Below are 27,870 nucleotides of genomic sequence, written 5' to 3' on the forward strand. Positions count from 1 at the left end.
GAGAATTTGTGGGTAGTGCTGCCTTCAGCAGACATGTTGAAGGACATCTAAGCTCAAGGTCTTTCATCTACCCTGTTTACCTTATGCCTGCCAACAAGCTCAGCTGCTTCTCTGGCAGCATCAGTAAAATGTTTGCCCAAATTTGTTGGATTTATTGTCCTTTCACACTGTGAATCTACATGAAAAAGATGCAGGAGCGCATGAGGTGGCGCACACCTTTAATCCCAGCACTCGGGAGGCAGAGGCAGTTGGATCTGTGAGTTTGAGGCCAGCCTGGTCTCACAGAGTGAGCTTCAGGACAGTCAGGGCTACACAGAAAAACCCTGACTCAAAAAGCAAAAAGATAAAGCAGCAGCCTTGAGCAGTTTTAGCACACATGAATTTTAGGGTTTTAGTCACTCTAGTAGACTTACGTGTTTGCTTCAGTTAATGGCATGTGATCATACAGATAGCTGTGTTACAGGGCTTGCCACACAACTGAGCTCTGGCTGTCCTGAAAACTTGATATGTAGACCAGGCTGGCATTGATCCACCTGCCTCTGCCTGCCCAATGCTAGTATTAAAGGTGTGCACCACCATACCCAGCTAAAACCACAAGTCTCTCTCGGTCTCAGAGCCAAGAGAAAGCAGGACAAGAGGATCAAGAGGATCAAGCTATTTGTCTGTAGCAGATGTATGTGCCAGCTTATTGAACCACAGCCTGTGAAATGTGGTTCATTTATCTTAGAGGACCAGGGAAGGTTGGCGGGTAGGAGAAGAAAACACAAGAGAAAGAAAGGGCTGATAATTAGCTCTCAGGCATCAGTGCTGGTTTCTGAATTTTGAGCCATGTCCACAGTTCATGCACTGAAGCCACCACTGAACAGTTACAGAAAACCAGGAAATAAAATTCATTGATTTTTTTAAAAATTTGCATAGCTTTACATGAAAAAAATATGTTCATAAACAGAATTCCATTCATTTGCTCTTTCCTCTTTAAAAAAAAAAAGTATGTGACTATGTTGCAGGAAATATTAAAAAACGAATTGGCATGTTCCTGCCCCAGTGGCCTGGTTGGCCCCGCACTGGAGGGCAATGGTTGACCTGTTGTTATCTCATGAAGACTCTCTGCCTCAGGGCTCCAAAATCTCTCCACCCAGCTCGCTAGGTTCTCACTGGCAGGTCACTACCACACTAACTCCATGCTTCAAATCCCCCACGGCCTTCGTGGTACACCCTGGGCAAACCCATGCTTTGCCGCCATACCTTTCTCTCTTGAACCCAGACGAGCTGCCCTCTGAACAAACTTAGTTCAGAAACGATGGTAATTCAGTCACTGGGCACAACAACTAAAATCCTAACCTTGTAAGCCTTATTAAACCTAAATTCTCTGGTGGCGAAACCTGACGCATGCTCCATTAAAACCGGGAGACACTTGTAGCTGCGTCCTGTCCTCATGCTATCCCCATCCAAAAAAGCCTAACTCTCTCCTGCTTCCTCTCTTCCTCTGTCCAACACGGAAGTCCCACTTACTCGCCCAGTGATTGGCTCCTTTATTCGTTAGGTGATGGTTCACAAGAAGTCACCTGAGTACATGACTCATTCCTCATTTGCATCGAGCAAGTGCTTCCCGGAAGAGTGGAATTAGCATCAAAATACAAGCAACAGCATGAATGTGTATGTCTATGTAACCTGTACACCCAGTTGTAGGGCCTATGGAGGCCTTTGGAAGGGCAGTGTCTGCTCTTAACTACTGAGCTGTCCTTAAGCATCCCCTTTGTGTGGTAGAGGCAGAGGATAGCCTCAAGTATTGTTCCTCAGATACTATCCACCTCGTTTTTTCCTTGTTTTAATTTAGTATGAGGGTAGCTGTGTGTGTGTAGTCAGGACAATTCAGTAGAGTCAACTCTCAGACTTTTATGCAGGTTCCAGGGATCTGACTGCAGTTGCCAGGCTTGCGTATGCCATTGAGTCCCCAAAATTTCTAAATTTTGTCTCTGCCCATCACTAGGATTACACGCTAGTGCCACCATGACTGAATTGTTCTCATGCTTGTAAAGCAAGCTGTTCACAGAACTCAAGATCAATCAGTTTCCTAGCCCTGGGAAACTTTATTTGTATGATCATCATCTGAGTTCTACACAGTTCTGTCATAGTTAAATCCATTCCCTTATGACGTAAAGTAACTGATGTCCTAACCTTTACACTTTTCCACCACTGTCTACTTTATCAGCAGCTCTTTCTGAAATTCAGATGTGGTTACCACAGTGCTTAATATAGAGCCAATTATTGGCAAATATTGATGTGTTTCTGTCCCCAAGCTCCATAGATTTCCATATCTTGTACTGTAAAGTTCAGTTTCCTTAACATGCATCAGATCCGTGGTGTTGAGGGGGCATATTCTACCATTCCGATCTCATTAGTACAGTCTCTCTCTACGCAGAAATATGCTTTAGTCGCTGGTTTACAAACCATTCTTAAGTTTGATCCCTTTTTTTGTTTGTTTGGTTTTTGTTTTTGTTTTTTTCAAGACAGGGTTTCTCTGTGTAGCCCTGGCTGTCCTGGAACTAACTCTGTAGACCAGGCTGGCCTCGAACTCAGAAATTTGCCTGCCTCTGCCTCCCAAGTGCTGGGATTAAAGGCTGTGCCACCATTGCCCAGCTTTAAATTTGATCCTTTTCTAGTGTACCCTGTGTCTAAAATCTTTCATTCCTGACAACCAAATGGTTAATTAAAATGATACCTACGGGGCCTGGAGAGATGAGTCATGGTTGAGTGCCAGCTGATGACTGTTCTTTCAGAGGATCTGGGCTGGGTTCCTGGCACCCATGTGGAAGGTTACAACAGTCAGTAACTCCAGTTCCAGACATCTTGTGCCCTCTTCTGGTCTCCACAGGCGCAAACACAATGCACTTACATGTAAGCCAAACACTTATAAAAAATATCTTTAAATAAATAAGTGGGTGTGCAGTGGTTGTGCATGCCTTTAATCCCAGCTAAGGTGGCCAGATCTGTCTGAGAACAACCAGGGCTACACAGAGCAACCCTGCCTTGAAAAACAAATACAGAGATAAAAGACCCAACATCCTAGACAGCTGTTTCCTAATCCATTTCTGAAATTGTTCTATTATATTTGAGTCTATGACCTTCTCAGGTTACTATTCTCACATACACAATGTCCATCATCATGTAATGTGGGACTAACAGGGGAGCAAGACTGCATTCTAGAACAGTAAGGTGGCTTAATTCCCTCGTTCTGATGTCCTATACACATTGCAAACCTTAGCCTTCTTCCTGTATTATGCCCGAGGGCATACCCTCTAAGGAAATGACGTTTTCAAAATTACTATAAGCAACGCTTTGCTACCTAATAAATGGCCACTATTAGTCTAGGCTTAATATTATCACACTTTTCGCAACACTAAATGTACTAAGCATTATACATACTTCTTACATAGAAAGCAATTGTTTTGTATCTAAATCTTGCTGAGGTGTGACCTGACCCGAATTATCGCCATCTACTCATGAGGCAAGGGAAATATCCCAAGAGTTAGTGGTAAGGCTAGCCATAGTGATTTGCTTAGGCCAATATTAAGGGCGCCTGGGAGACCAGGTATAGTGAAAAAGGATTGTCACAAGTAACTCCTGACACTTCCGTCCGGCAATAGAGAAAGGCGCCTGCGCAATAGAGTTCAGACGCCTGCGCAGAGGTACAGCGAGAGGCACGGGCGGGGCGCCCCCAGGGACCTGCGCCAGCGTAGTTCCGGGTGAGCCAGCTCAGATCGCGCGTGCGCCGTTGTGGCTGATGGTGTGGCGGCACGGCGATGGAACCCTGCGAGCTGCAGAACGAGCTCGTGTCAGCCGAGGGCCGGAACCGGAAGGCGGTGCTGTGCCAGCGTTGTGGCTCTCGGGTGCTGCAGCCAGGGACTGCTCTTTTCTCTCGCCGGCAGGTAGGAAAGTGCTTGATGCTGCTTAGAGTCGCGCTGTCCTGAGCGACCCAGCGGCTCCGGGTTGCTCCTGGTTCCCAGGTTTCCGGAGACCGCGCCCTTCCTTGCGCGTCTTTGCCCCTCCCCGCGTCGTGAGGCCCCGCCCACTGGCTTGGTTGGGGACTGGGACCCTCGTGTCGAGGCACAGTTGCCTGGTCCCCTAAACTGTTCTCTCTCGCAGAGTACTCCCTCAGAGGGTGTGCCTGTCCTAGGCGGCCCACCCGCCCCCAGGCTTTGGGTATCCTGCGCGAGCTAAGGGACGAACCCTAGCCCCCTGTTTCCTGGAGCTCTGGCTAACCTGCTGTACCCCGCAGGTGTATCTCCAGCCACCACTCGGTGTCGCCCCAGGGCACCTAAGAATCACTGGATTTCCTTCCCACCATAGCTTTTATCCATCTTTCAGTCCCTACTTGTCTCATTTGCTTCTCCCCAGAGGAGCTCCAGGATCAAGTTTGGTGGAGAGAATTCACACCGAGTGACTGCTAGTACCCAACTTTTCTAAGTCCCCCGAGATACAATTCCCAGGACGAGGCATTTCGAATAGATTTCGAAGGTTAACCATTCTTTTCTTGCAGTTAGGACTTTTTCATGTAGGATTTTGTGTGTGTGTGTGTGTGTGTGTGTGTGTGAAAGGTTTATAAAGTTAAATTTTAATTAAAGTGAAAGAGAAAGCACACTCCTGATGATAAGAGGTAATCTGGAATCTGAATCCTAAGGGTCCCCCACCCCCGTGTGTGTGTGTGTGTGTGTGTGTGTGTGTGTGTGTGTGTGTGTGTGTGTATGTGTGTTTAAGTTGTTTGTTTGTTTGACAGGGTCTCCCTATGTAGCCTTGGCTGGCTTGGAACTTGCTCTGTAGACCCAGCTGGCCTCTAACTTAAGAGGTCCACCTGGACTCCCCACTGCTAGGGATTAAAGGTATGAGCCGCGTATGGTAGGGTTTTAAAATAAGTGTCTTAAACCACCATCACCCCAATGAGAAAACTGAAAGAAAAAAAAAGTTTCTGAGCCCTTTTTTTTAAGTGTAACATGCGATCCTATTGGATAGTACAAACTAAATTGCTTTCAGACCCTCATTATAAATGGTTTGTAAGAAGCCACTGTTCTTTCAAGTGGTGGAGAGTCACATACAGCAGTGTCTGCTGCAAGAGCGTGTTCTGATGGCCTTGTCTGTGGAGTGGGTGGAAGTCCGTTTTAATAAGAACTACTCGGACAGGTAGTAGAGTTCTCCACTTATTTTGTAAAGTTAGTGGCCTTGCGGAGGGATGGAGCTGAGCCAGGGAACTGGATCCTGACCTGCGCACTTATTAACACCGGAAGAGCTGTTGAACCTCCATGACCTTGCGCTTGCTCCTTCTGACCAAGTTGATGAATAGGGAGATTTGGCACTGTGAGCACAGTGCCTCCTATATGGGACAGTTCTTGTTCTCGAATGGCAGCTTGCCTGCTTGTGTAAATTGACAGAAACTTAAATGTTCCCGAATGGCATGTGGTGGCCTGCGCCTATCTTAGCACTTAGGGCTGGCTACCCAGTGAGATCAAAGCTAAAAGGGGTACATAATGAGACCCTGTCTGTGAACTGAGTAACTCTTTTTTAAAAAGTCAAGACATTTCTTAAAAGAAATTTTGTAGTAGTCAGGTGTGATGGTGCACACCTTTAATCCCAGCACTCTGTGGGGTAGGCGAGCTCAGTGAGTTAGAGGCCATCCTGGTCGACATAGTAAGTTCCAGGTCAGCCAAGACTATTACACAGAGACAAACTTATCTCAAAAGACCAAAAAGAAGAAAGAAAGAAAAAAAAAGATAGTTTATAGTTACAGTTTTTGTGTCATGTGTTTTAAATAGATGTTTCATAGGAGGGAACCTGTAAGCAAATTAAACTGTATATTACAAATCATATTTTGTTTCTCAACAGAGTACCTTTACAGAGAACAAACCATTTGGAACACACATTTTTAAAACTGAATCCCTATGAAGTGTCAACATGGCTCTTTAGTCGTTCCCTGGACTGTTGAGAAATTACTGTGAGGCCAGTCTAGGCAAGCTGACACTCCGCCCTCTTAGGGATGACCTTCCAGGAGGCAGGAGGAAAGTGTCTGAGCAGTCTGGTTCTCTCTGTAGGCTGACCTCAATATAGGAAAAAATTAAAAACAAAGAGAAGATGCGAAGATGCCCTTCCAGGCCTAGAGAGTTGGCTCACTGGTTAAGAGTTCTTGAAGCACATGTCAGGTGTCTCACAGTTCTTTGTTGCTCCAGTTAGTTGGATCTAGGGGATCCAGCATCTTTTTCCACCCTCTGCAGGCACCAGACATGGGTATGATACACACATGCAGGCAAAGCGCTCATAAAGTAAAAATAAATAAATCTTTAAGATTATAAAAGCAGTTCTTGCCAGGCGGTGGAGGTGCACGCCTTTGATCCCAGCAGTTGGGAGGCAGAGGCAGGCGGATTTCTGAGTTTGAGGCCGGCCTGGTCTACAGAGTGAGTTCCAGGACAGCCAGGGCTACACAGAGAAACCCTGTCTCAAAAAAAACCAAACTTTAAAAAAAAAAAAAAAAAAAGCAGTCCTTTCACCATTTAAGAGAACCTGGAGAGAGACAGGGCATGAAGAGGTCTCCTTAGAGGTGGCCCATAGCATTTTCACCTGTAAGGTAGTCTAGTGTAGTCTGCATGGCAAAGCTCTGAAAACCATCCCAGCATCGACATGATGCAGGACCTGGTGATAACTCTGCCGTGCATTTCATAGTCTAAGGCAGTATGTTTTCCACCTGGGAGTAAGTTTTTCCCCAAAGGGAAAAGTCTAGAGACAAACACAGATATTTTCCATGGTAAGAATTGGGAAGGGGTATTACTGACTTCAGTAGGCTGCTGTCTTGTGTCATGTGAGGCTACCCCTCAGAGCTAAGAATTCTTTGGCCCAATTTTTCAGAAAGTCAAAGTTCCAGAAACCCTAGACCCTACATTGCAAATATCTGGCACCTCTGCTACCTCAGTTGACCTCTTGGTACCTTTTGCTACTTACACCACTAGACTCTGAGGGCCTGTGTCCTATCCACGTGTGTATCTTCTATACCCAGGCTGTGTGCATAGTGAGAACTTAGGAAATAATTTGGTCTTCATAAAAGCTATTAGTCTGGGGTGAATAACGGATTATTATTGATATACTGGATCAGAATTTTGTGGTTTTACCCTCCCCTCCCCCCTTTCTAAAGTCAGAGTCTTATAAAGCCACGCCAGCCTTGAGTTCTCTGTGCGACCAAGGACGGTCTTGAACTTAACAATCCTTCTGGCTTACAGGCATGGACCACTGCCCCAGTATGTTCTCCTGGGTATTGCACTTATGATAGACTTTATGCCTGCTTGACAAGAACTTTGCCAATTGAGCCACATCCCTGGTTCAGTTTGATTGGCACCTTTACTCCTGTTTGCAGCAGACAATCTGGGTTGTTTTTTTTTTTTCAGTCATAGAATCGGTTCCCCATAGAAAATATTCATACCATACTCTCTCTCAGGACCAATTTCTTTTGTTTGTTTGTTTTTTCGAGACAGGGTTTCTCTGTATAGCCCTGGCTGTCCTGGAACTCACTTTGTAGACCAGGCTAGCCTCGAACTCAGAAATCCGCCTGCCTCTGCCTCCCGAGTGCTGGGATTAAAGGCGTGCGCCACCATGCCCGGCTCAGAACCAATTTCTGTCCTACTTCAGTTCCTGTGATTTGATAAAGGCTGGACCAGAAGCGCTTGGAGAGGAGAGGGTTCGTTTGGTTACCTGTCCATTAACTGAGGGAAGCCAAGACAGAAACTCAAGCAGAGCAGGGACCTGAAACAGACCATGGAGGAACGGTGCTTGCTGGCACTCCTACCACCCAAGCTCCCACAGAGCAGCCCTCCATGCTCTGAGCACTCAGTGGCTTTCCCAGCCCAACATTCCAAACACTTCCACAGTTCTCCTCAAAACATGGTGATCACAGCAATAGCCCACCCTCTGCTACTGACTTCTGTTTTAGTTTGATTTCTGTGGCTGTGGTAAACACAGCCAAAAGCCTTAGGAGGGAAATGTTCATTGTATCTTAGCTTACAGTTCATTATGAGGGGAAGTCATGGCAGGAGCCAGGAGTCAGGACCCTGGAGGTGGGGCTATAGAGGAGAGCTGCTCTGCTGGACCGTGGAGGTGAGGCTGTTTTATTCCCCCCCCCCCCCCGCCATTGTTTGCTCAGCCTGCTTTTTATATAGTCCAGGACCATCTGCCTAGGGGGACACTACTTACAGTGGCCTCCCACATAAATGTCCCATCAAGAAGAATGCCCCACAATTTACCTGCAGGCCAATCTGATTGAGACATTTTCTCAATCAAATTTTCCTGTTCCAGGTGACTCTAGCTTGTGTCAGGTTGACAAAAAACACCCAGCATACTTTGGACCAAAACTGTTTCAGGATTCAGGGGTGGGATTTTTCGGGGTGGGATGGAGGAACTTTTTGCAATTACACAGTGAAGTATTTTAGGCTTGAGAGACAGATCTAAACATGGAATTCTTTTGTTTCATATCCACCTGTCTACATAAACTGAAGACAAGTTGATGTATTTTTGGTGAGCCTTTATTTTGCTTAACTCCCATTCCATGACACTGACAATGGAGTTTTCTGCTTGTGTCATGGCAGTGCTCTTAAAAGTTTCAAACACTGGGGCATTTCAGGCTGGATCTGGGAACTGAGGAATTCAGACTTTTCACAGTCTTTTAAATGTTCTTAATTATGTGTGTGCTTAGGCTTGCGTGTTTGTGTGTACATATTACATGTGTGCAGGAGCTCTTGGAGGCCAGAAGAGAGCTTTAAATCCCCCTGGAATCCCCCTGTATTACAGGAGGTTTTGAGCCACCTCATGGATTCTGGGAAACAAACTGGATCCCCTGGAAGAGGAGTGTGTGCTCTTAACCACTGAGCAAGTCTCTCTCTCTCTCTCTTTTTTTTTTTTTTTTTTTTTTTTTTTTGGTTTTTCGAGACAGGGTTTCTCTGTGTAGCCCTGGCTGTCCTGGAACTCACTCTGTAGACCAGCCTGGCCTCGAACTCAAAAATCCTCCTGCCTCTGCCTTCCGAGTGCTGGGATTAAAGGTGTGTGCCACCACTGCCCGGCCTCCAGCCAGATTTCTAATAACCTTAAAGTTGTTGAAAATGAGACACAGTGACATTTCCTAATTTTAAATATAGTTTAGAAACTGTTAAGTTTCCTTAGCCAGAACAGAGGTTCTGGAGCCATGGCAATGAGCCCTCCCTGTAAATGGGATTGAAGGAAGACTGGGGCAGGAGCCACTCCATCTACAATGGAAAGGGCAGAGTGGTCAGAGCTTGCATAGGTGACCAAACGTGACAGGTTACTAAATGGGAGAAACCTTGTAGGGGTAAAGTGCTGAGTTAATGAAGGATCAGCTGGGAGCAAGAGGAGTATCTCTTTCCTCTCCAGGTCTGAGAGTGTAGACTGCTGGGCAGGAGCTGTGGTCTCACTCTGGCCCTCACTCCTATGCAGAGAAAAAGGGAAACTCCATTGAGTTTGGAAATTAGAAAAAAAGATGATGATATAGAAGAGAGATGTTTGATTGTAGGAAGGAAAGTATAAACTCTGCTGGGGTAGAGAAGACGCGCAGCACTTAGAGTACCTGTTACTCTCCGCAGAGGACCCAAGTTCAGTTCCCAGCACATACATGGGATTCTAAACATGAAATAAAAGTGAATAAGTCTTAAAAAATTTACACAAAATAGTACTGGGTTAAACATATTGGAGCAGAGAGCGTGAAGGCAGTAACCATGAACAGTTTCTTATAAAACCACTCTCGTGGTTAACAAATGAGTGGCACTATGTGTTATTTTTCCCAGGGAAATGAAAACTTACATTCATGACAAATGTGCAGTGAATGTGTGTAGCAACTGCATTTGTTATAGCTCCAACTGGAGGCAGCACAGATGTCTCTCAGTTGGTGAGTGGAGTACTAGTCAGCCATAAACACAGACTACGAACTACACTTTGTTCTTTGTGTGTGTGTGTGTGTGTGTGTGTGTGTGTGTGTGTGTGTGAGTGTGTGTTTTGGTTTTTAGAGACAGGGTCTCTCTATATAGCCCTGGCTGTCCTAGAACTCACTCTGTAGACCAGGCTGGCCTGGAACTCAGAAATTCGCCTGCCTCTGCCTTGAGTGCTGGGATTAAAGGCCTGTGCTACCACACCTGGCTTGTGTTTTTGTTTTGAGTTAACAGCTCTTGTAATTCAGATTGGCCTCAAATTTGCTCTGTAGTGGAGGGTGACCTTCAACTCCCCATCCTCCTGCCTCTACCTTCCAGGGTTGGGATCACACCACCACAGCCAGCTTGAAGGAGTCTACAGAGAATTATTCTGGTAAGAAAGCCAGTCCTCACACTTCCCAGCTTTTGAATCTCTTTGTATAAGGTTCCCTCTCCATCCCACTCCTCTGTTTATTTGACACAGAGTCTCAGTGCTGGGAAGGCTGGCCTGCAGACTTGAACTTGAAAATCTTGAAGATCTCACTTCGTTGATCTTTCCTGGACTAGAGTGTGCCATCACGAGGCCCCTCCCCCTCCCCGTGCTCTCGTGTGTGTGTGTGTGTGTGTGTGTGTGTGTGTGTGTGTGTGTGTGTGTGTGTGTGTGTGTGTGTGTTTAATGTGAGACAAGTCTCATGTAACCTATATTGGCTTTGACTGCCCCACCCACCCCCATGTACCAATGTAGTTGAGAGGATGACCTTGAATTCTCAATGTTCATCTAAGTGCTAGGAGTACAAGCATGGACCACCAAGCCTAGTTTATATTGTGCTGGGGTCCAAACCTGGGGTTCTATGCATGGTAGACAAGGAGCTCTGAAAGCTGATAGTTTACTGCCACCTCAGCATCCCACCTAGCTGGGATTATAGATTATATCCCTGGCTCACTGGAACTAGCTAAGTAGACCAGGCTGCCTCTGTCTCCAAAGTGCTGGGTTAAAAGGCTCTGTGCTACTCCTTAAAAGGTTTATGAGCCGGGTGTGGTGGCGCACGCCTTTGATTCCAGCACTTGGGAGGCAGAGGCAGGCAGATTTGAGTTCAAGGCCAGCCTGGTCTACAGAGTGAATTCCAGGACAGCCAGGGCTACACAGGGAAACCCTGTCTCAAAAAAATAAATAAGTAAATAAATAAGATGTATTTATGCCTTCGTTTGTGTGTGTGTGTGTTTGTGTGTGTGTGTGTGTGTGTGTGTGTATGTGTATGTGTGTGTGATGCATGTGTCTGCAAGTTCTAGCAGAGTCCAGAAGCAAGCATCAGATCACTTGGAGCTGGAGAACGTGGAGTTTTGAGTCACCTGACGTGGGCCCTGGAAAACAAACTAGTCCTCGGAAGAATGGCAGGTGCCCTTGGCTGCTCCTGAACTAGCTCTCTGGGTTTGGTTGTTGGCTTTTGAGACAGGGCCTCAACGTGTCGCTCTGACTGACCTTAAAGTTATCCACCTGCCTCTGCTGAGACTAAAGAAAGGCATATGCCACTATGCCCAGCTCTTTAGGTTATTAACACTAAATATGAGCTTGTTGGGACATTAAATGAAACAAGCCAGTCAGAAAAGGCTGTGCACAGGCCAATCGCTCGAACAGGAAATGTCTAGAACTGCCTCTGTAGAGGACAGTGAGAGGCAGTTCAGTGGGAGCAGAGTCTCCGTTTGGGAGGATGAAGCAGCAGCTCAGCTGCTGGCTGTTGACTGTGGCAGTACAGTCCTGTGAACATTCTTATGTACTGAACTGGACACAGAGAAATAGTGAGGACTGGGGAGGTGCCTCAGCACTTCCAGAGGACCTGGGTTTGGTTTCAGCACCCACATTGGGCAGCTCAAAACCCCCACTAACCAAAGCTCCAAGGCATCTGAGGGTTCTGACCTCCACAGGCAGGCACACAAGTGGCCTTCATTGACACAGATATACACATACGCATATAAATAAGAAAAACACCAACCTTCAGGGGGAGGGCATAGGGGACTTTCATAGCATTTGAAATGTAAATGAAGAAAATATCTAATTAAAAAAAAAAACAAAAACAACCTTTTAAAATGGTTAAATGGTTAAGTGTAATTTTACCGCCACACACATACACCAAAAAAACAAACAAAAACAAACCCCTACACGAATCAAATCAAACATGAATCTAAGCTATTTAAAGTAGTATTGTTTTAATATTACTGCTGATATGATTGTTTCTCCCCCAAAACAGGGTCTTACAATGTAGCTCCGGCTGTCCTGGCACTCATTATGCTGACCAGGCCGGCCTCGTGCCAGCCACCTGCCTCCACCTCCGGAGTTCTGGGATCAAAGGTGTGCGCCACTACATCTGGCTGTGATGCTTAATCTTGTCAGCTTAATTGAGACACGTAGGAAGTAAATAGATTATCTCTGGCTCTGATCTGTGAGGATTAGCTAGTGAGGGCTCTGGTTTAGCCCAGTGGTGAATTCAGAATTTGTGTAAACTATTAGAGTGTGCTCACTGTGGGGCTTGTGTTTGGGCGGTATCTTGCCCTGCCTGGTATCTTGTTACTGGCTTACTCTGCCCCCTGTCCCTTTTATGAGAGCTGCTCTGACACTCTGGCCACATGATGATGGACTGAGACTGTAAACATTCCTTAATCTATTGCTCTTGCAGACGGCTCAGGATTGGTTCCCAGCACCCACATACTAGCTCACAATCATCTGTATCTCTAGTTTCAGAGGATCCGATGCCCTTTTCTGACCTCAGCAGGCACTGGGCACACACATGGTGCATATACGTACATACAGTCCAAACACTCATACACACAAAATAAATAAATAGGAGGAGGAGGAAGAAACTGAGCATGGTGATGCCATTAGTCCCAGCATTCAGAGGCATAAGCAGGCAGACCTCTGGGCTTTAGGTTAACCTAGTTTACAGGGTGAGTTCAAGGTCAGTCAGCCTCATAGTAGACCCTGTCTCAAAAAGAGGAAAAGGAGGAAAAATGTATGTATATGTTTTGCCTTTTAATCCCAATACTTAGGCAGCCGTGAGACAGGATTATGACTTTTGACCAGCCAGGGCTGTAGCACGATGCTGTCTGTCTCTAAGGGATCGTGGGTGGGAAGCAGGTGATCGGGCAGCAGCCATGCAGAGGAGCAGGCTTTGTAAGCTTTGCTGGTATTGCATTTTGTAGTAGAGAGTGTGCATGCTATACACACAGAGGAAATAAAAGTGGTTGCTTGTATGCATATGCACACATGCACCAATTGCTTCCAGCATTGTAGACTGAGAAGATATGTAGGTTGAAGTTTGCAAGGTCTAGGGGGTAGGAGCTGGGGGGTAGGATGGCTCAGATGTTAAGAGTACTTGTTCTTCCAAAAAAACATGAGTTAAGTTCTTAGCACCCACGTCCAGTGGCTCACAATATCCTCAACTAGTTCTAGGTGATCTGATACCCCCTTCTGGACTCCACAGGCTCCCCAAACATAAAATTGCATATACTTAACATATGCACACACAAATAAAAGTTTAAAAAATATCTTGGAGCCAGGCAGTGGTGGCGCATGCCTTTAATCCCAGCACCTGGGAGGCAGAGGCAGGCGGATTTCTGAGTTCGAGATTACCCTGGGCTACACAGAGAACCCTGTCTGGAGGTGGGTGGGTGGAGAATATATATATGTGTGTGTGTGTGTGTGTGTGTGTGTGTGTGTGTGTGTGTGTGTGTGTGTGTGTGTGTGTGTGTGTATGTGTGTATCTTGGAGATAACATGTCAAATTCTAAAGTTGGATTTTCTTTTTTAAAAAATAAATCCAATCCAGGTACAGATACCTTAATGGAGACCAATAAACAAATCAGTGAGACATTTGTGGGGGATGGAGAGATGGAACAGCACTTGCTGTTCCTACAAAGGACTTCTTGGTGTCCCAGCATTCATAGTGTGGCTCTCAACTAGCTCTAGCTCTAGCTCCAGGGGATCTAACAGGGACACATGTGATGCACATATATACATGCATACACAAAATCTAATATGACATTTTCAGAAAATATGAGCATGGTATGAGGAAACTGATGGGTGTTATGAACTTGTTTATATCTTAATTATTTTCATCAACACATACATGTGCCCAAGTGTGGCAGACTATATATATGTATATACATATTCTCTCTCATATAAACATACATACATACATACATACATACATACATACATACATACATACATACATGAGATAGGCAATAGGCAGTATGGAATTCATTCAGACTGTGGGTCAGAGGCTTCCTGAGGTTATGTTTGCGCAAAATATCAACCACCAAGGGAGCAGCCATGCCTTGTGTGCAGACAGAACCATCTTACAGTTTGTTGAGGAAGCAAGGCAGCCAGTGCGGCTGATACACATCGAAGTGAGGGGGAACTAGGCCATGGCATGCTGAGGCCTCTGGACAGTGAAGCGGAGAAGCCAGCACCTGAAGCTGAAGTACCCCTCTATATCTCTTAAGACTCAGAGCAAACCCTCTGGTTCGCTTTCCCATCAGACCTTGCTGCTGAACTTGGTGGTCATAAAGGAAAGAGTACACTGAAGCCGGCCTCACAGTGATGTCGTCAGAATAGAACATAGGGCCAGACTCAAACAAGCCTGAACACTGTGTACTTACTATCTGAGAGCTAAGTACATCTGTTGCATGGGAAGTTGTGGCCTGTTGTAGCAGTTTGTGTGGAGTTGGGGAGAGATTATAGGGGAGAGGGGTTTAGATGTATTCAACTGTGAAGAGGTCCTCATATGATTTGGCCAACAGTTGGCAAAGCATCCCAGGGAGGGAAGGAGTAGGCAGGCAGAAGGACAGCTCTGAAAGTAGACATGTTGACTAATGCTGTGTAACCATATAAACCTATATGTACATAGTTTGATTAAAAACAAAAACAAAACAGGGCAAGCCAGGTGTGCTTGGGACAAGCCTTTAATCCGAGTCCTCAGGAGGCAGAGACAGATATCTGTGAATTAAAGACCAGCCAAGGAATAGAAGACTATGTCCCCTAATAATAATAATAATAGTGATAGTAATAATCAGGACAGGCACCAAAAGAGCAGCCAGCATCCTAGTGTGTGTCCTGATGTGATGGCTGCTGTCTTTGTTATTTTCTCCCAGCCCAGAAAGCCGCTAGGCGTCAGGGTCAGTGTGGGCACGTGGGAGTGAGCTGTGCCTGGAGCCAGTTCAGCTTTTATACCCTTATGTTCTCTCCACTGCAGCTCTTCCTCCCCTCCATGAGAAAGAAGCCAGATCTGGCCGACGGCAGCAATCCTGATGGTGATCTCCTCCAGGAACACTGGCTGGTTAATGACATGTTCACCTTTGAGAATGTGGGCTTCACCAAGGACGTGGGCAACATCAAGTTTCTGGTCTGTGCAGACTGTGAGATTGGACCCATTGGCTGGCATTGCCTAGATGACAAGAACAGCTTCTATGTGGCCTTGGAACGAGTTTCCCATGAGTAACTGTGGGGCTAGGGACGTGGCTCCACCCTAGCTATAAAACTCTCCCCACAAGAACCGACACTGGACCTGGTGTGTCAGCTGTGCTGGCAGACTTGTTGGTACTAATATAAATGACGAGCACTGGTGTTTGCCCTTGAACCTGCAGAGGGCCAGTCCTGCTTCCGTCAGGCCTCAGAGCATGCCTCCCACTTAGTCGTCTCTGTCGCACCTTGTCCTAAAGCCCTTTCCCCTGTTTTGGAACATGGAAGAACATGCAAGTACTCTACCAGTGTAGCCTGGTCCCTGGCACTCCGCCTCCATGCCTTGACCCAGGGCTCGCTTCTTCCTCTCAACAAGAGCAGCATTCATCTTTTTAGCCATGATGAAAGGAAATAAGATGTTTACTCGCTAATCGTTGAAACTCCACCTTTTCTCATTCTAGAAGCCAAATGTAATAAGGTGCACATCTGTAATCCTAGTTTTTGGGAGGTAGAGGCAGGAGGATCAGGAGTTCAAGGCCAACCTCAGCTACATAGCCTGGGCCAGGTGAGACACTGTCTCATAAAACATAAAGCATACAAGTATTTGAGAGTTCATTCGTTGTATGTGACCTACTTGTCCACAGTAATTTATTCTTTTTAAAAGTAAAACATTTACAAATGTCAGTATTTAAACCTATTCAGAAACACATTACTTTAGACACATTTTCAATTCTCTTCTTGAGAGCCCTTCTTCTGGGTTGATAGTGGCATTTTATAGTGAAGATGAACTCGACCCTTCTTCCTCAGATCTTGGTCAGCTTTCTCTTTTTATTAGCTCCTAGCTACTTCAGTCTCTGCACCAGGCTCTCTTGGAATCAGAGTAGAGAGTATACGGTATACAAGAGGTCGGCCTCAGCCAGATAACACATGGGTTACTAGGAAAGACTTTTTTAGTGGCACTGCCACCATTCATTAAATATAGGTTGCAAGGGCCTTGGGATTGTGGTTCACTTGGACCTTGTCTATACCGACCGAGAATGCAAACCTTGTCCATGGAGATTTCTATTGTTACGGGCTTGGTGTCACCTTTTCTTATTAGCCAACTTAAGTCTTCAACGTGATTTCCAGTTGCTCTGTCATTTCTCATCTGGAGTGACCTGGTAGCTTAAAAGGACTCTGTATAACCAGGTTCAAATACATTGCCATCATCCCTTCTTCTGGGGGGCCTACACTGAGATAAGTAGACCTCATTATTCCTCATAATGTCAGTGCTTAGCAAGTGGGAGCAGATCAAGAGTTCAGGGTTGGCCTCGGTTACATATCGAATTCAAAGCCAGCCTGTACCACATGAGATCCTGTTTCAAATGAACAAACACATGAAAAAATCAAGTAGGAACTGGAGAAACGTCTCACAGTTAAGAATGTTTGCTGCTCTCTCAGAGGACCCGAATTCAGTACCCAGCTCCCAGCAGGAGGCTCCCAGCTGCCTGTAACTCCAGTTCATGCCCCTTCTGGTCCCTGCAGTTGCCTGCCCATGAATGGCGCACATACAGACAAGCAGGTGCACACATACAAATAAGTAAATAAAAATTTTACGGATTAAACCTTGTCATCTGTTTTCTGGGTGTTCTTCCCTTGCTGAAGCTTTTGAAGGGCTTCCTCTTTAAAGTCCCTCTTACCCATGTCTTGGGCAAGGTTTTACTGGCACCCTGCTCGCTTCCTTCCCCGCCCAGAGTCTGAATGGGTTCTAAGCGCAAAGGAGAGACCATGTTTTCCAGCAAATAGGCAAGCACTCCTGAGTGTGGGGTTTGCAAGAGAACAACTGAGACAGCCCACCCGTCAAAAGGAACAACATAGAAGCCTCTAGGGACACATGACCACTCACTTCACAAGTCAAACTAGGCTTTTAATTCTGCCCCCCTTTTAAATATCCCAGAAACAATACCTGTTCGTTGTATATCAGTGAAAGGATCAGTATGAAGTTCTAATTAACTCACAGTCCCATCGGCCAGAGCTTGCCAGTGGTGATGTGTACATCCTCGGCGTCTTTCTGTGCGCGTATGCAAATGTAGTTTTCAAAGCAAACGTGAGGTCATACTGTACTCCTTTACAGCCTGCTTTCTGTGTAACAGCATAGGTAATGTCTTTCTTGTCAGTACGCCCAGCCCTGCACACTCTTGCTAGTGTTCCATGGTGGTGCTGGCCTATGCTGTCAATGCCTCCCTCTTGTGTTGCCTGTAGTTGCTCATACCAGTGACACAGCAGCAAGGGTACTTAACTGGGCATCTCTGTCCTTAGTACCTTGGCTTGCGTTACAGAAGCAGAACCTTGGGGTAGGCAGGCTGTCACAGCTTTGCTATATGGACATATTCTTCAAAGCCAGTGTCCCCACCCCCACCTCCCTCAGCAGAGGGAAAGAACATTCATTTTCTGCTTCCCTGCCAATAATAATAACCCCTGGGTATTTTTTTAATCATTAAAAACATTTGCCACGGGGCTGGCGAGATGGCTCAGCGGTTAAAGCACTGACTGCTCTTCCGAAGGTCCTGAGTTCAAATCCCAGCAACCACATGGTGGCTCACAACCATCTGTAATGAGATCTGACGCCCTCTTCTGGTTGGTGCATCTGAAGACAGCTACAGTGTACTAATGAATAATAATAAATAAATCTTTAAAAAAAAAACATTTGCCACTTTCACTTTAAAGTGTCTTATTGTTTTATGTGCACTTCTGGTAAAAATTTTTATATTCTTGCTGGCCACGTTCATCTTTTGTTTGTTTGGGGGTTAGAGTGTTGTTTGAGACAGGGTCTCCCTAAGTGGGCTTGGCCAACCTGAAATTTCCTGTATAGACCAAGCTGGCCTCGAACTCAGCTTGTTTCCTTTTTTGAGAAACTGCCAAACATTGTTGACCCAGTGACCAAAAAAAAACCTTAACTACTCTTCTGTGGTTTCAGTTTGATGTGAATGAAATAGAACAAGGTAGGAGTCCTGTCTGTCTTTGGGCAGAGTACATGCATACTTTGAGAGCAGAGGAAAGAGAGTCCTGAAGGAAGATGCTTAGCTTGAGGTCTCAAGTGTCTGACTCATCACTCAGGACCACCTCTAAAACAATGTCACCTCTGTCACCTCTTCTTCCTCTCTGTCACAGGTTATCAAGTAATACTTGGAACTCTACTGCTCCTCACCTGAGGTGGATAGAAGTGACCAGTGGTTGCTGCTGTGACTGTAGCATCCTGCACCTGCAGTTCCAGGTTGGATGTGCAGGTCCTGTGTAGGGTACCTGTGCACCCTGTGCCCCCCTGTCTGGGTGTAACAAGAAAATCCCTTCAGTTCCTACTGGGGAGAGCAACTGAGTTTGCCTAAACCTATTTACTTCTACAAAATTGTCATTTCAAAACTCAGAATCAAGCTGGAGCCATGGTTAAGTGGTTAAGGTGCTTGCTACGGTTGCAGAGCACCCAGATTCAGTTCACAGCAACCATATGGCAGCTCACAACCATAAACCAGTTCCACGGAATCTGACACCTCTGGCCCTCTTCTGGCCTCTTCCAGGACTAGGCATGAATATGGTACACAGACGTACATGCAGACAAAAAAAAAAAAAAAAAAAAAAAAAAAAAGAAAGAAACTCATAAAGTTTTAAAGAAAAATACCCACAGAATCAGTTGGACTTGGTGGTATATGGCCTTTAACATTAGCACTTAGCAGGCAGAGGCCAGCCTGGTCTACATAGCAAGTGCTAGGCCAACCAGGTGTACATAGTAATAAGACTCTGTCTTTAAAAAAAAAAAAAGTGTCATCCTGTTAAGAGCTTATCCTGTAAAAGAAATGTGCTTCTCAGAGACTAGAAAATCAAGTCTTTCTCATCTGATCTCAGTAGGATGACAGGGAAAGGAAGTGGGTTCCTGTGAGGCCCCATCTTACACTGCGGAGGTGTCTGCATTTGTAATTCACTCCTGTGACGCTTGTGCAACCTGACCCTGGCTCGGAGTGGACAGGAAAGCGCCGCCCTGCTGCTCACGGTTTACCGTGACATTGGGGGAGGTGGGTGTCAGGTCTACAGAGGACAGCTTGTAAGAGTTAGTTACCACCTTCACCTCATGGGTCTTAGGAATCAAATTGTCACTGGCCTGGTAGCAAAAGTTTGACAGCTTGAGCTTGGTTCTGAGAGAACCAATTCCTCAAAATTGTCCTCTGACTTCACGTGCCCTTCCCCTACTCACACATACACATGATAATAAAATTAGGTTTGTTTTTTGTTTTGTAAGAGAAGCTCTGGATATGGTTGCACATGACTTTAACCACAGCACTCTGCAGGCAGAAGCAAGCTGGTCACTAAATTAGAAGCCATCCTGGTCTACATGGTAAGTTACAGACCAGCCGAAAGTATGTACAAGGCCTTGTCTCAATAATGTAGTAATAGTAGTAGTAGTAGTAATAGAATTAATAACAATAAATAAAAAATAAAGTGAGAGAGAAAACTGTTAAGGTTTGGTCTTTTGCTTATATTGTAATGTAATTCTGGCCCCCATGGCCTGGTTGCCCCCAGGGATGAGAGAGTCTTTATCTAGACCTAAGTGACACTATGTGGTCTTGCCCCCCCCCCCAAGTTATCTCTGATTCGTGAATAAAGAAGCCTACAGCCAATAGCTGGACAGAAGAGAGATAGGCAGGGTCTTGGATTCCAGGGCTAGAGTCAGAGGAGACCATGAGGGGAGAGGAAGGATTGAGAGAGAGAGAGAGAGAGAGAGAGAGGGAGGGAGGGAGGGAGGGAGGGAGGGAGGGAGGGAGGGAGGGAGAGAGAGAGATGTTAGCCGGGCAGTGGTGGCGCACGCCTTTAATCACAGCACTTGGGAGGCAGAGGCAGGCAGATTTCTGAGTTTGAGGCCAGCCTGGTCTACAGAGTGAGTTCCAGGACAGCCAGGACTTCACAGAGAAACCCTGTCTCGAAAAATAAAAACAAAACAAAACAAAACAAAATGTCATGGGTCAAGAAAACATGACTGTGAGGCTGGCTAAGAGCAGCCCAGGTGAAACATAGTAAGTAATGACTGGGAGTTTTCGATGGAAATAGATATTAATAGCATAGAGAATAGATATCTGCCCAGTTCTAATGCTGATTAAGGCTTACTGTATTTACATAATAAAATGTGTGTGTCTTTTTTTTTCCAGGCAGGTAGAATGGTCAAAGGCAGGGTAGAACTCCTGGATTGGGATTAAATATTTTCAACAACATAAAACTTTACATTGAAGGTCATTTAGTCAACATAACTAAGTCCATATGCCCCTAAGCGGCTTAATTTTCACTGGTCAGAGGTAAATAAGTATATCACAAAAAAGGGTTGTGCAGTTTCCACAAATGACATTACTGATGCTTATTTTCCAATAATCTGTGGGCTATAGCCAACAAATCAGCAGGAAGAGAGGACACCTTTAATTGGCTGACCAATAGCAGGTGCCATGAGTTCGAGGAAGAGATGACAATTTTGAGTGGATGACCTTCTGTTGTTGCTGTTGAGAGAGGCTCTCCCAGGCTGGCCTCAGACTCACGTGACTAAGGATAACTTTGAATTTCCATCCCTTGTGCCTTCACCTTGCAAATGCGGGTCCTGAGCTGCATCTCCAGCCAAAGCTTCCTTTTCATTTTCTTTCTGGTACAACACCTCACCATGTAGCCCAGGCTGACCTGAAACTCCCCCTTCCTCCTGCTTCAGTCCCAAGTGCTGTGATGCCGACAGGCATGCGCCGCATGCTCAGAGTACAAGCTTTCTCAATATCGTTAGCATCCCTGACTTCAGTAGAATACGTTCGTGACTTTGTGCGGGGCAGTGACAGGTGCAGAAACACTTGAGTGCTCCTCCCGGGCTCTCCCTTGTCCCTTCCCATATGCCTCCACTTTAGAACTGGCAGCCTCATTCAGCCCAGTTCTTTGGAATCAAAGATCACTTTGCAGAATTTGAACTTAACCTATACACCTGGATCTTATATATATTGTATTTTAACCTCCTTGAGTCACGTGAAAATAAGCATTGATGTTCAAAATGTTGCCAGACAGTTTCAAATAGCATGGTTAGTCTTATGGGAAAATGGTTGCAGGAATCCAAGCAGCAGCTGGTCTGAGGTCATAGTGACTGATTTTCCTGTGTTCTCAGCAGATAGTCATTATGACTGCAGATAGTCTTCAAGCAATTCAAATGCCCAAGCCTGACTGCATAACTGCAATGAGAATTGAGGCAGGAAGTCATGACAGATGCCCTGGGCTCCTCTTGAATGTGCTACACAAACGTCGAAAGTAATCGGTGTGGGATGAAATGTGCAATCATTTGATAAATACCAATTAACCCTCCTGAGTTAGTAAAGGGTCTAGTTTATAATTCATAGGCATTAAAACCCCATCTCCGCTAATAAGCAGCCTAGAGAGGGGGCCCTGAGCAGAGAACAATTATGCACTCACCCCCTGGGGGAAAAATAACATAGAAGTAACATCCATTACTACCTAAAACACTGGTCTGAGTCGTCTGAACAGGAACAGCTGCCCAGTCACCGACACCTGCACTATTATTTCACACACCTGTCTGCCCACCCTCGCAGCCCGCCCCTCTCCATCTGGTCCCACCTTGCTAGTCGCCAGGACCAGGCTGTCTCTCTCTCTGTCTCTGTCTGTCTCTGTCTCTGTCTCTGTCTCTCTCTCTCTCATTTTTTGATTTTTTTTTGTTTTTTTTTGTTTTGTTGTTGTTGTTGTTTTTGTTGTTTTCGAGACAGGATTCCTCTGTGTAGCCCTGGCTGTCCTTGAACTCACAGAAATCTGCCTGCCTCTATCTCCTGAGTGCTAAAATAAAAAGCATGCGCCACCTCACCTGGCTAAGACCGAGTTTCAGTGCTGCATTCTTTTCTTCTCTAGTTGTTACTAAAGAGTCTCTAGGTTTGCCTACGTTTCGAATGAGCTCCGCGCTCCTACTGGGGTAAAGCCCCAAGAGAAACACAGAAGGAAGGTGTGCCCTCAAAATTGGATCTCTCCCACGGAAGGTGTAGTTGAAGAGAAAGGCGGCCGCAGGCCTTTACAGACTGCCCAGTGACCGCCTTCGGCGACACAGTATGCGGCCACCCAATAGCGGACAGAAGGACCGCCCTGGCTGCAGACCCAGTCCAGCGCCACGCTCCGGGCTGTCGCCGCAGGCTTAATGAGAGCCCCTCTGGTGGCACCGCGCGTCTGCGGTCCTCCGCGGACCTCACCTAGCAAGCGCGGTGATTGTGTTGTCTGCGGGGCGCAAGCTACGCTGAAAGGTGGGTTTCGGGGCGCGAACCTGGGACTGTTTAGCCTTGTAGATCTGCAGGGACCTTGAAACCGCCTTTGCTCTGCTCTCCTCGCACAAGGACCTGGAGGTGCACTCTGTGGGTGCTGGGACAGGTTTCCCCAGTTCCCAACTCGCCCCGCCTTGGAGCCTTTGTCTAGCCAGTGCCTCCACGGCAGGCTCACGCCCTTCGGTCCGGGAGTTACCCAGAGCTTCCGAACGTTTCGGTGCCTGGGAGAATAGAGCTCTTTGCTCTCAATTCTTTTGTGCTGAAAGACTTGGGTCCATCTGCTAAAACGGACAGGTCGCAGTAGCCCATCAGAATTTCCCGACCCCCCAAGTATGTTTCAATCACCCACGCCCACGTAAAGGCCCTGAGGCTGTGTTAGAGGATAGTTCCTGCCCTTATAGAAGGTCCCTTCTGTGCGTGGGAGGTGCTTCTCCCTGTCAAACCGATTCTCAGAGCCAAATGACTAGTTAGCGAGCTTCCTCCTTTCACGTGAACCAAACCAGTAACATTAGGATAGCTTTGTGGAACTTGGGAACAGTCCAATTTGCCATTAAAGACTTTGAAAAAGCACCAACATTACTTCAAATTGGTAAACACAATATTACAAATGATCCTAGCTTTTAAAAATAGATCCGTGCAAACTATGTAACATCGTGCCAAGTATTACATGCATCTAAATATGCCCAAATAACTAAAACGCAGCCACACTGTCTCAAATGCGCGACAGTGAAATATTATATTGTACAATTTGGTGGCACTTTGAGGGCTAGCCTGGCTGCTCTCATCCACTTCTTCCAGCCGGGGATTGGGAAACTGTGACTTGCTATGTACCGGGGAAATGGTAACACCCTGTGAAGGCTTGGTTTGAATTTCTAGTCTGATTAAGAAGTACACACAAAAGCACCCCAGGGACCTGAAGTTCTCTTTAAAGAACGGGGTGATAGTAGGCCCTGGAGACTTTTCTAATGATCCTTCATCTCTGCTTGCCACTTTTTGTCCAAGACAGTGTGATCACAAATATAATACAACAGTTAAACTAAGACTAACAGGGCTGGAGAGATGGCTCAGCGGTTAAGAGCACTGACTGCTCTTCCAGAAGTCCCGAGTTCAATTCCCAGCAACCACACAGTGACTCACAACCATCTGTAATGGGATCCAGTGCCCTCTTCTGGTGTGTCTGAAGACAGCTACAATGTACATAAAATAAAAAAGATGTGTGCAATGATCCATGCCTTTGATCCCAGCACTGTGAAGGCAGAGGCAGGACTGTGTGTGCAAGTCTGAGACCAGCCAGAGCTACAGAATGAGGTCCTGTTTAAAGCCAAACCAGACCCTTTGCCCTCTGGAATGGGTGTTGGGGTGAAGAATGGGGAGGCCTGGAGAGCTGCCTCAGAGGCAGCTGCTGAGTGTTGCTATGCAAGCCTGAGGACCCGAGTTCAGATCCCCAGTAGCTATGAGTTGCCTCTGCACTGTGGGGACTGTCCTGACTGGTTTTATGTCAACTTGACACAAGCTAGAGTCATCCAAAGGAAAGAACCTCAACTGAAACAAAACAAAACAAAAACTTGCCTCCATAAGATTCATATGTAGGATATTTTCTTAATTGTGATGATGGGGGAGGGGCCAAGCCCATTGTGGGTAGTGCCATCCCTAAGCTGGTAGTCCCTGGTTCTATAAGAAAGCAGGCTGAGCATGCCATGGGGAGCAAGCCAGTAAGCAGTAGCCCTCCTTGGTCTCTGCATCAGCTCCTGCCTCCAGGTTTCTGTCCTCTGGCTCCTTTACGGCCTCAGGTACAAGCATACCCATACACATGTGGGCATATACCACACATATATACACCAAACTCTCTCTCTCTCTCTCTCTCTCTCTCTCTCTCTCACACACACACACACACACACACACACACAGAGTCTTAAAAAAATGAGAAAATCGCCGGGTGGTGGTGGCATACGCCTGTAATCTCAGCACTTGGGAGGCAGAGGCAGGCAGATTTCTGAGTTCAAGGCCAGCCTGGTCTACAGAGTGAGTTCCGGGACAGCCAGGGCTACACAGAGAAACCCTGTCTCGAGAAAAAGAGAGAGAGAGAGAGAGAGAGAGAGAGAGAGAGAGAGAGAGAGAGAGGGAGAGGGAGAGGGAGAGGGAGAGGGAGAGAGAGAGAGAGAATAGGAGAGTCTCCACATTATACAACTTTCCAGGGTGAGGAGAGCTGAAGGTGTGGTAGGTCTTCCAGCCTCTTGTGTGACCCTTGAATGTGAAACCAGCCTGAGCTGACCTGTCTCTACTGTGGGAGTCAGCGACGGGTGAGTGTGGGCACATTTTCAGAAGACTGGATATAACTCCCTTAGTCCTCACTTGATTCTGCCCCTTGGGAATGTGGAGGAGACAGAGGTGCTACCATGGGGGAGACCTCTCCAAGGCCCAGCGCTGGAAGCTGGAAGCTCTGAGTACATCTGCCCTGGCATACAGACTCTTTGCACTTGCCAGAGACAACAGAAGGCAGAGATGCAGTGGGATTTGGTTGATTGGTTTTGGCTTCCTCTAGTTCCTGTCCTGCAAGATCCAAGCTCACTCACTGTCTCCCTAAGTGAAGGAGAGTGAGCTTCCGGAGGTTGTTGGTTTCCAAGTGTAGGAAGACTTAGAAAGAGAGCCCAGTCTTTGGGATTTCAAACCCAACAACACACAGCTTCAGCCTTGGGGTGAAGGGCTCTTCTTAAAATGGCTCTTCAGGTCCCTCGCTGCTCCCCACATACAGCATGCCATGCTGCTCTGTTTCCCTATCAGTTTGAATGTATCCCCCATTCTCCTGACCAAGCCAGGGTCTAGATGGGTATCCCTGCAGACACAAAGGGTTCCATGGCCTGGACCTGGACATAGCCCATGACACACCATGCTGACAGGCAAGATCCTGGGTGCAGAAAGGATTCAGTCCTTCAACACCTTCTTCAGTGAGACAGTCTGGGAAACATATCCCCCAGGCTGTCTTTGTGGACCTGGAGCCTGCTGTCACAGCTGTGAGGGCAGCCCATATTTCTTGCCAGCCCTGAAATCAGTGGGAAGCCCTTCTTAGGGAGAAAACACTTAGAATGCAGGTGGTCCCTTGCCAAGAACAACACCAGAGCCTGAAGCCTATGGCTTTTGTCTGGAAGCTGAGCGCTGGGGAGGGAGGAGCTAGGGAATCCAGGGGAGGGGGTCTGCGGACAGGAGGAGTTCCTGTGCTTTGCTAAGAGGGGGATTAGTGGCTTGTTCTGCCTAGAAACCACCAGATGTTTGAGTCAAGGGTCAGACCTGGTATGAAGGCTTGGTATGCGGAAAGGAACGGGAGAGAATAAAAATCTTAACCTTCTTTTTCTCCCCACTCAGGCTCTGAGGATAGTGCAGCCCAAGGAGCTGGAGTTGAGAACATTCCTGACAGCCCCTTGCTTAGCTTTGACTGAAGTGGGCTCTCTAACAGGATGGACCTGTAATGGGCCCTCTAACAGGATAGACCTGTGTGAACTTGACTGGTCCCATCTTCTGCATCTGAAGTCCCCCAGTTTCCTGACAACTGTACCCTTCCCCCACCTTTATGAAGCTGATATTTTAGGTGTTAAACTGTGGGCTGGGCTTTCTCCTTTGTTTCTTACTCCATAGTAAAGCAAGATTCTTCTGAAGACTGATTTCCTTGCCAGGCAAAATGGAGTTCTAACAATCAGAGAGAAGAGATTGTTAGAACAGGCTCTCATCTCATGTAGCCCAGGCTAGCCTCAAAATCACTATAGAGCGAGGTTGACTTTGAACTCTTGATCTTCCTGCCTCCGTCTTCCATGGGCGGGAACTATAGACATACACTGCCACGCCTAGCTAGAGAATGGAGTGTTAATGGTGCCTTAGATGCCTTCTCTGTCCAATGGGAACATGGATTTAGAAGTGGGTCCACGCTGGGCAGTGGTGGCGCACACCTTTAATCCCAGCACTTGGGAGGCAGAGGCAAGCGGATTTCTGAGTTCGAGGCCAGCCTGGTCTACAGAGTGAGTTTCAGGACAGCCAGAGCTACACAGAAAAACCCTGCCTCGAAAAAACAAACAAACAAACAAAAAACAAAAACAAACAGAAGTGGGTCCACAGAGATCGGCACGTCCAGCCCTCTGCTGTGCTGTTACCCTTAAACAGCGCCATCACAGCAAAGCTTGCAGAGCCTCGGGCCCTCTCAGGAAATGAGATTAGACCCTTTTGCCTCTGTCTTTCTCCTTCCTCTCAAGATGAATTAGGAGCTGGCATTTGTGGGCAGCTCTTTCATGATCAGAGGCAACTGTGCCCATGACAGTGTACTAATGGGAGAGGAGACCATCGATCTGGTCATGAAATGAATCTGAAACCTGGCGCATGGAACCAGGTGGCCTTGGCATCGGCAGGAGGTCACTAGTCCTTAGCCCTCTCTTTCTGCCTTAGAAGATTACCATGGTTTTTTTCTCTTCCGGTCTCAGGCGCTGCGGGGGCCGCGGGTTACCGTGCAAACATGGCCAAGTCCAAGAACCACACCACACACAACCAGTCCCGCAAATGGCACAGAAATGGCATCAAGAAACCCCGGTCGCAAAGATACGAATCTCTTAAGGGGGTTGACCCCAAGTTCCTGAGGAACATGCGCTTTGCCAAGAAACACAACAAGAAAGGCCTGAAGAAGATGCAGGCCAACAATGCAAAGGCAGTGAGTGCGCGCGCAGAGGCCATCAAGGCCCTGGTGAAGCCTCAGGCCATCAAGCCCAAGATGCCAAAAGGCCCCAAACTCAAGCGGCTGGCTTTCATCGCTCACCCTAAGCTTGGGAAGCGGATTCGAAGCTACATGGCCAAGGGTCAGAGGCTCTGCCAACCGAAGCCTAAGGTCCAAACCAAGGCAGGGGCCAAAGCTCCAGCTAAGGCCCAGGCTTCAGCTCCAGCCCAGGCTCCCAAAGGTGCTCAGGCCCCCAAAGGTACCCAGGCCCCTGTGAAGGCCCCATAGAAATGACTCCTGCCAGTGTGAAGACAGACGGACTGCTGTGACACACCTCCCCACACAGTATTTGCAGATGACCAGTGTCCTATGCTGTTCTTACAAATAAACTCAGGCAAGATCTGTTAAAAAAAAAAAAAAAAGAAGAAGATTACCATGAACAGGAAATGGGAGAACCACGAACTGCATCTGTTAC

The 27,870-nt window shown here is 46.8% G+C and overlaps 1 protein-coding gene, 1 non-coding gene and 1 pseudogene across 2 annotated transcripts; all 3 read left to right on the forward strand.

Moving 5' to 3' along the window:
* The first annotated feature begins 3,758 nt into the window (after nucleotides 1-3,758).
* On the forward strand, nucleotides 3,759-17,009 carry Rabif (RAB interacting factor). The gene is made up of 2 exons (NM_145510.2): nucleotides 3,759-3,929; nucleotides 15,196-17,009. Exons 1-2 carry the CDS (start codon nucleotides 3,804-3,806, stop codon nucleotides 15,439-15,441), a joined length of 372 nt encoding a protein of 123 aa, NP_663485.1. The 5' UTR covers nucleotides 3,759-3,803; the 3' UTR covers nucleotides 15,442-17,009.
* On the forward strand, nucleotides 14,458-14,583 carry Gm25612. The gene has a single exon (XR_003949243.1). It is a non-coding gene; the product is annotated as a small nucleolar RNA SNORA61 (small nucleolar RNA).
* Gm15454 (predicted gene 15454) lies at nucleotides 27,151-27,817 on the forward strand (annotated as a pseudogene).

The sequence above is a fragment of the Mus musculus genome, chromosome 1 (assembly GCF_000001635.26).
Source record: "Mus musculus strain C57BL/6J chromosome 1, GRCm38.p6 C57BL/6J".
Taxonomy (NCBI): domain Eukaryota; kingdom Metazoa; phylum Chordata; class Mammalia; order Rodentia; family Muridae; genus Mus; species Mus musculus.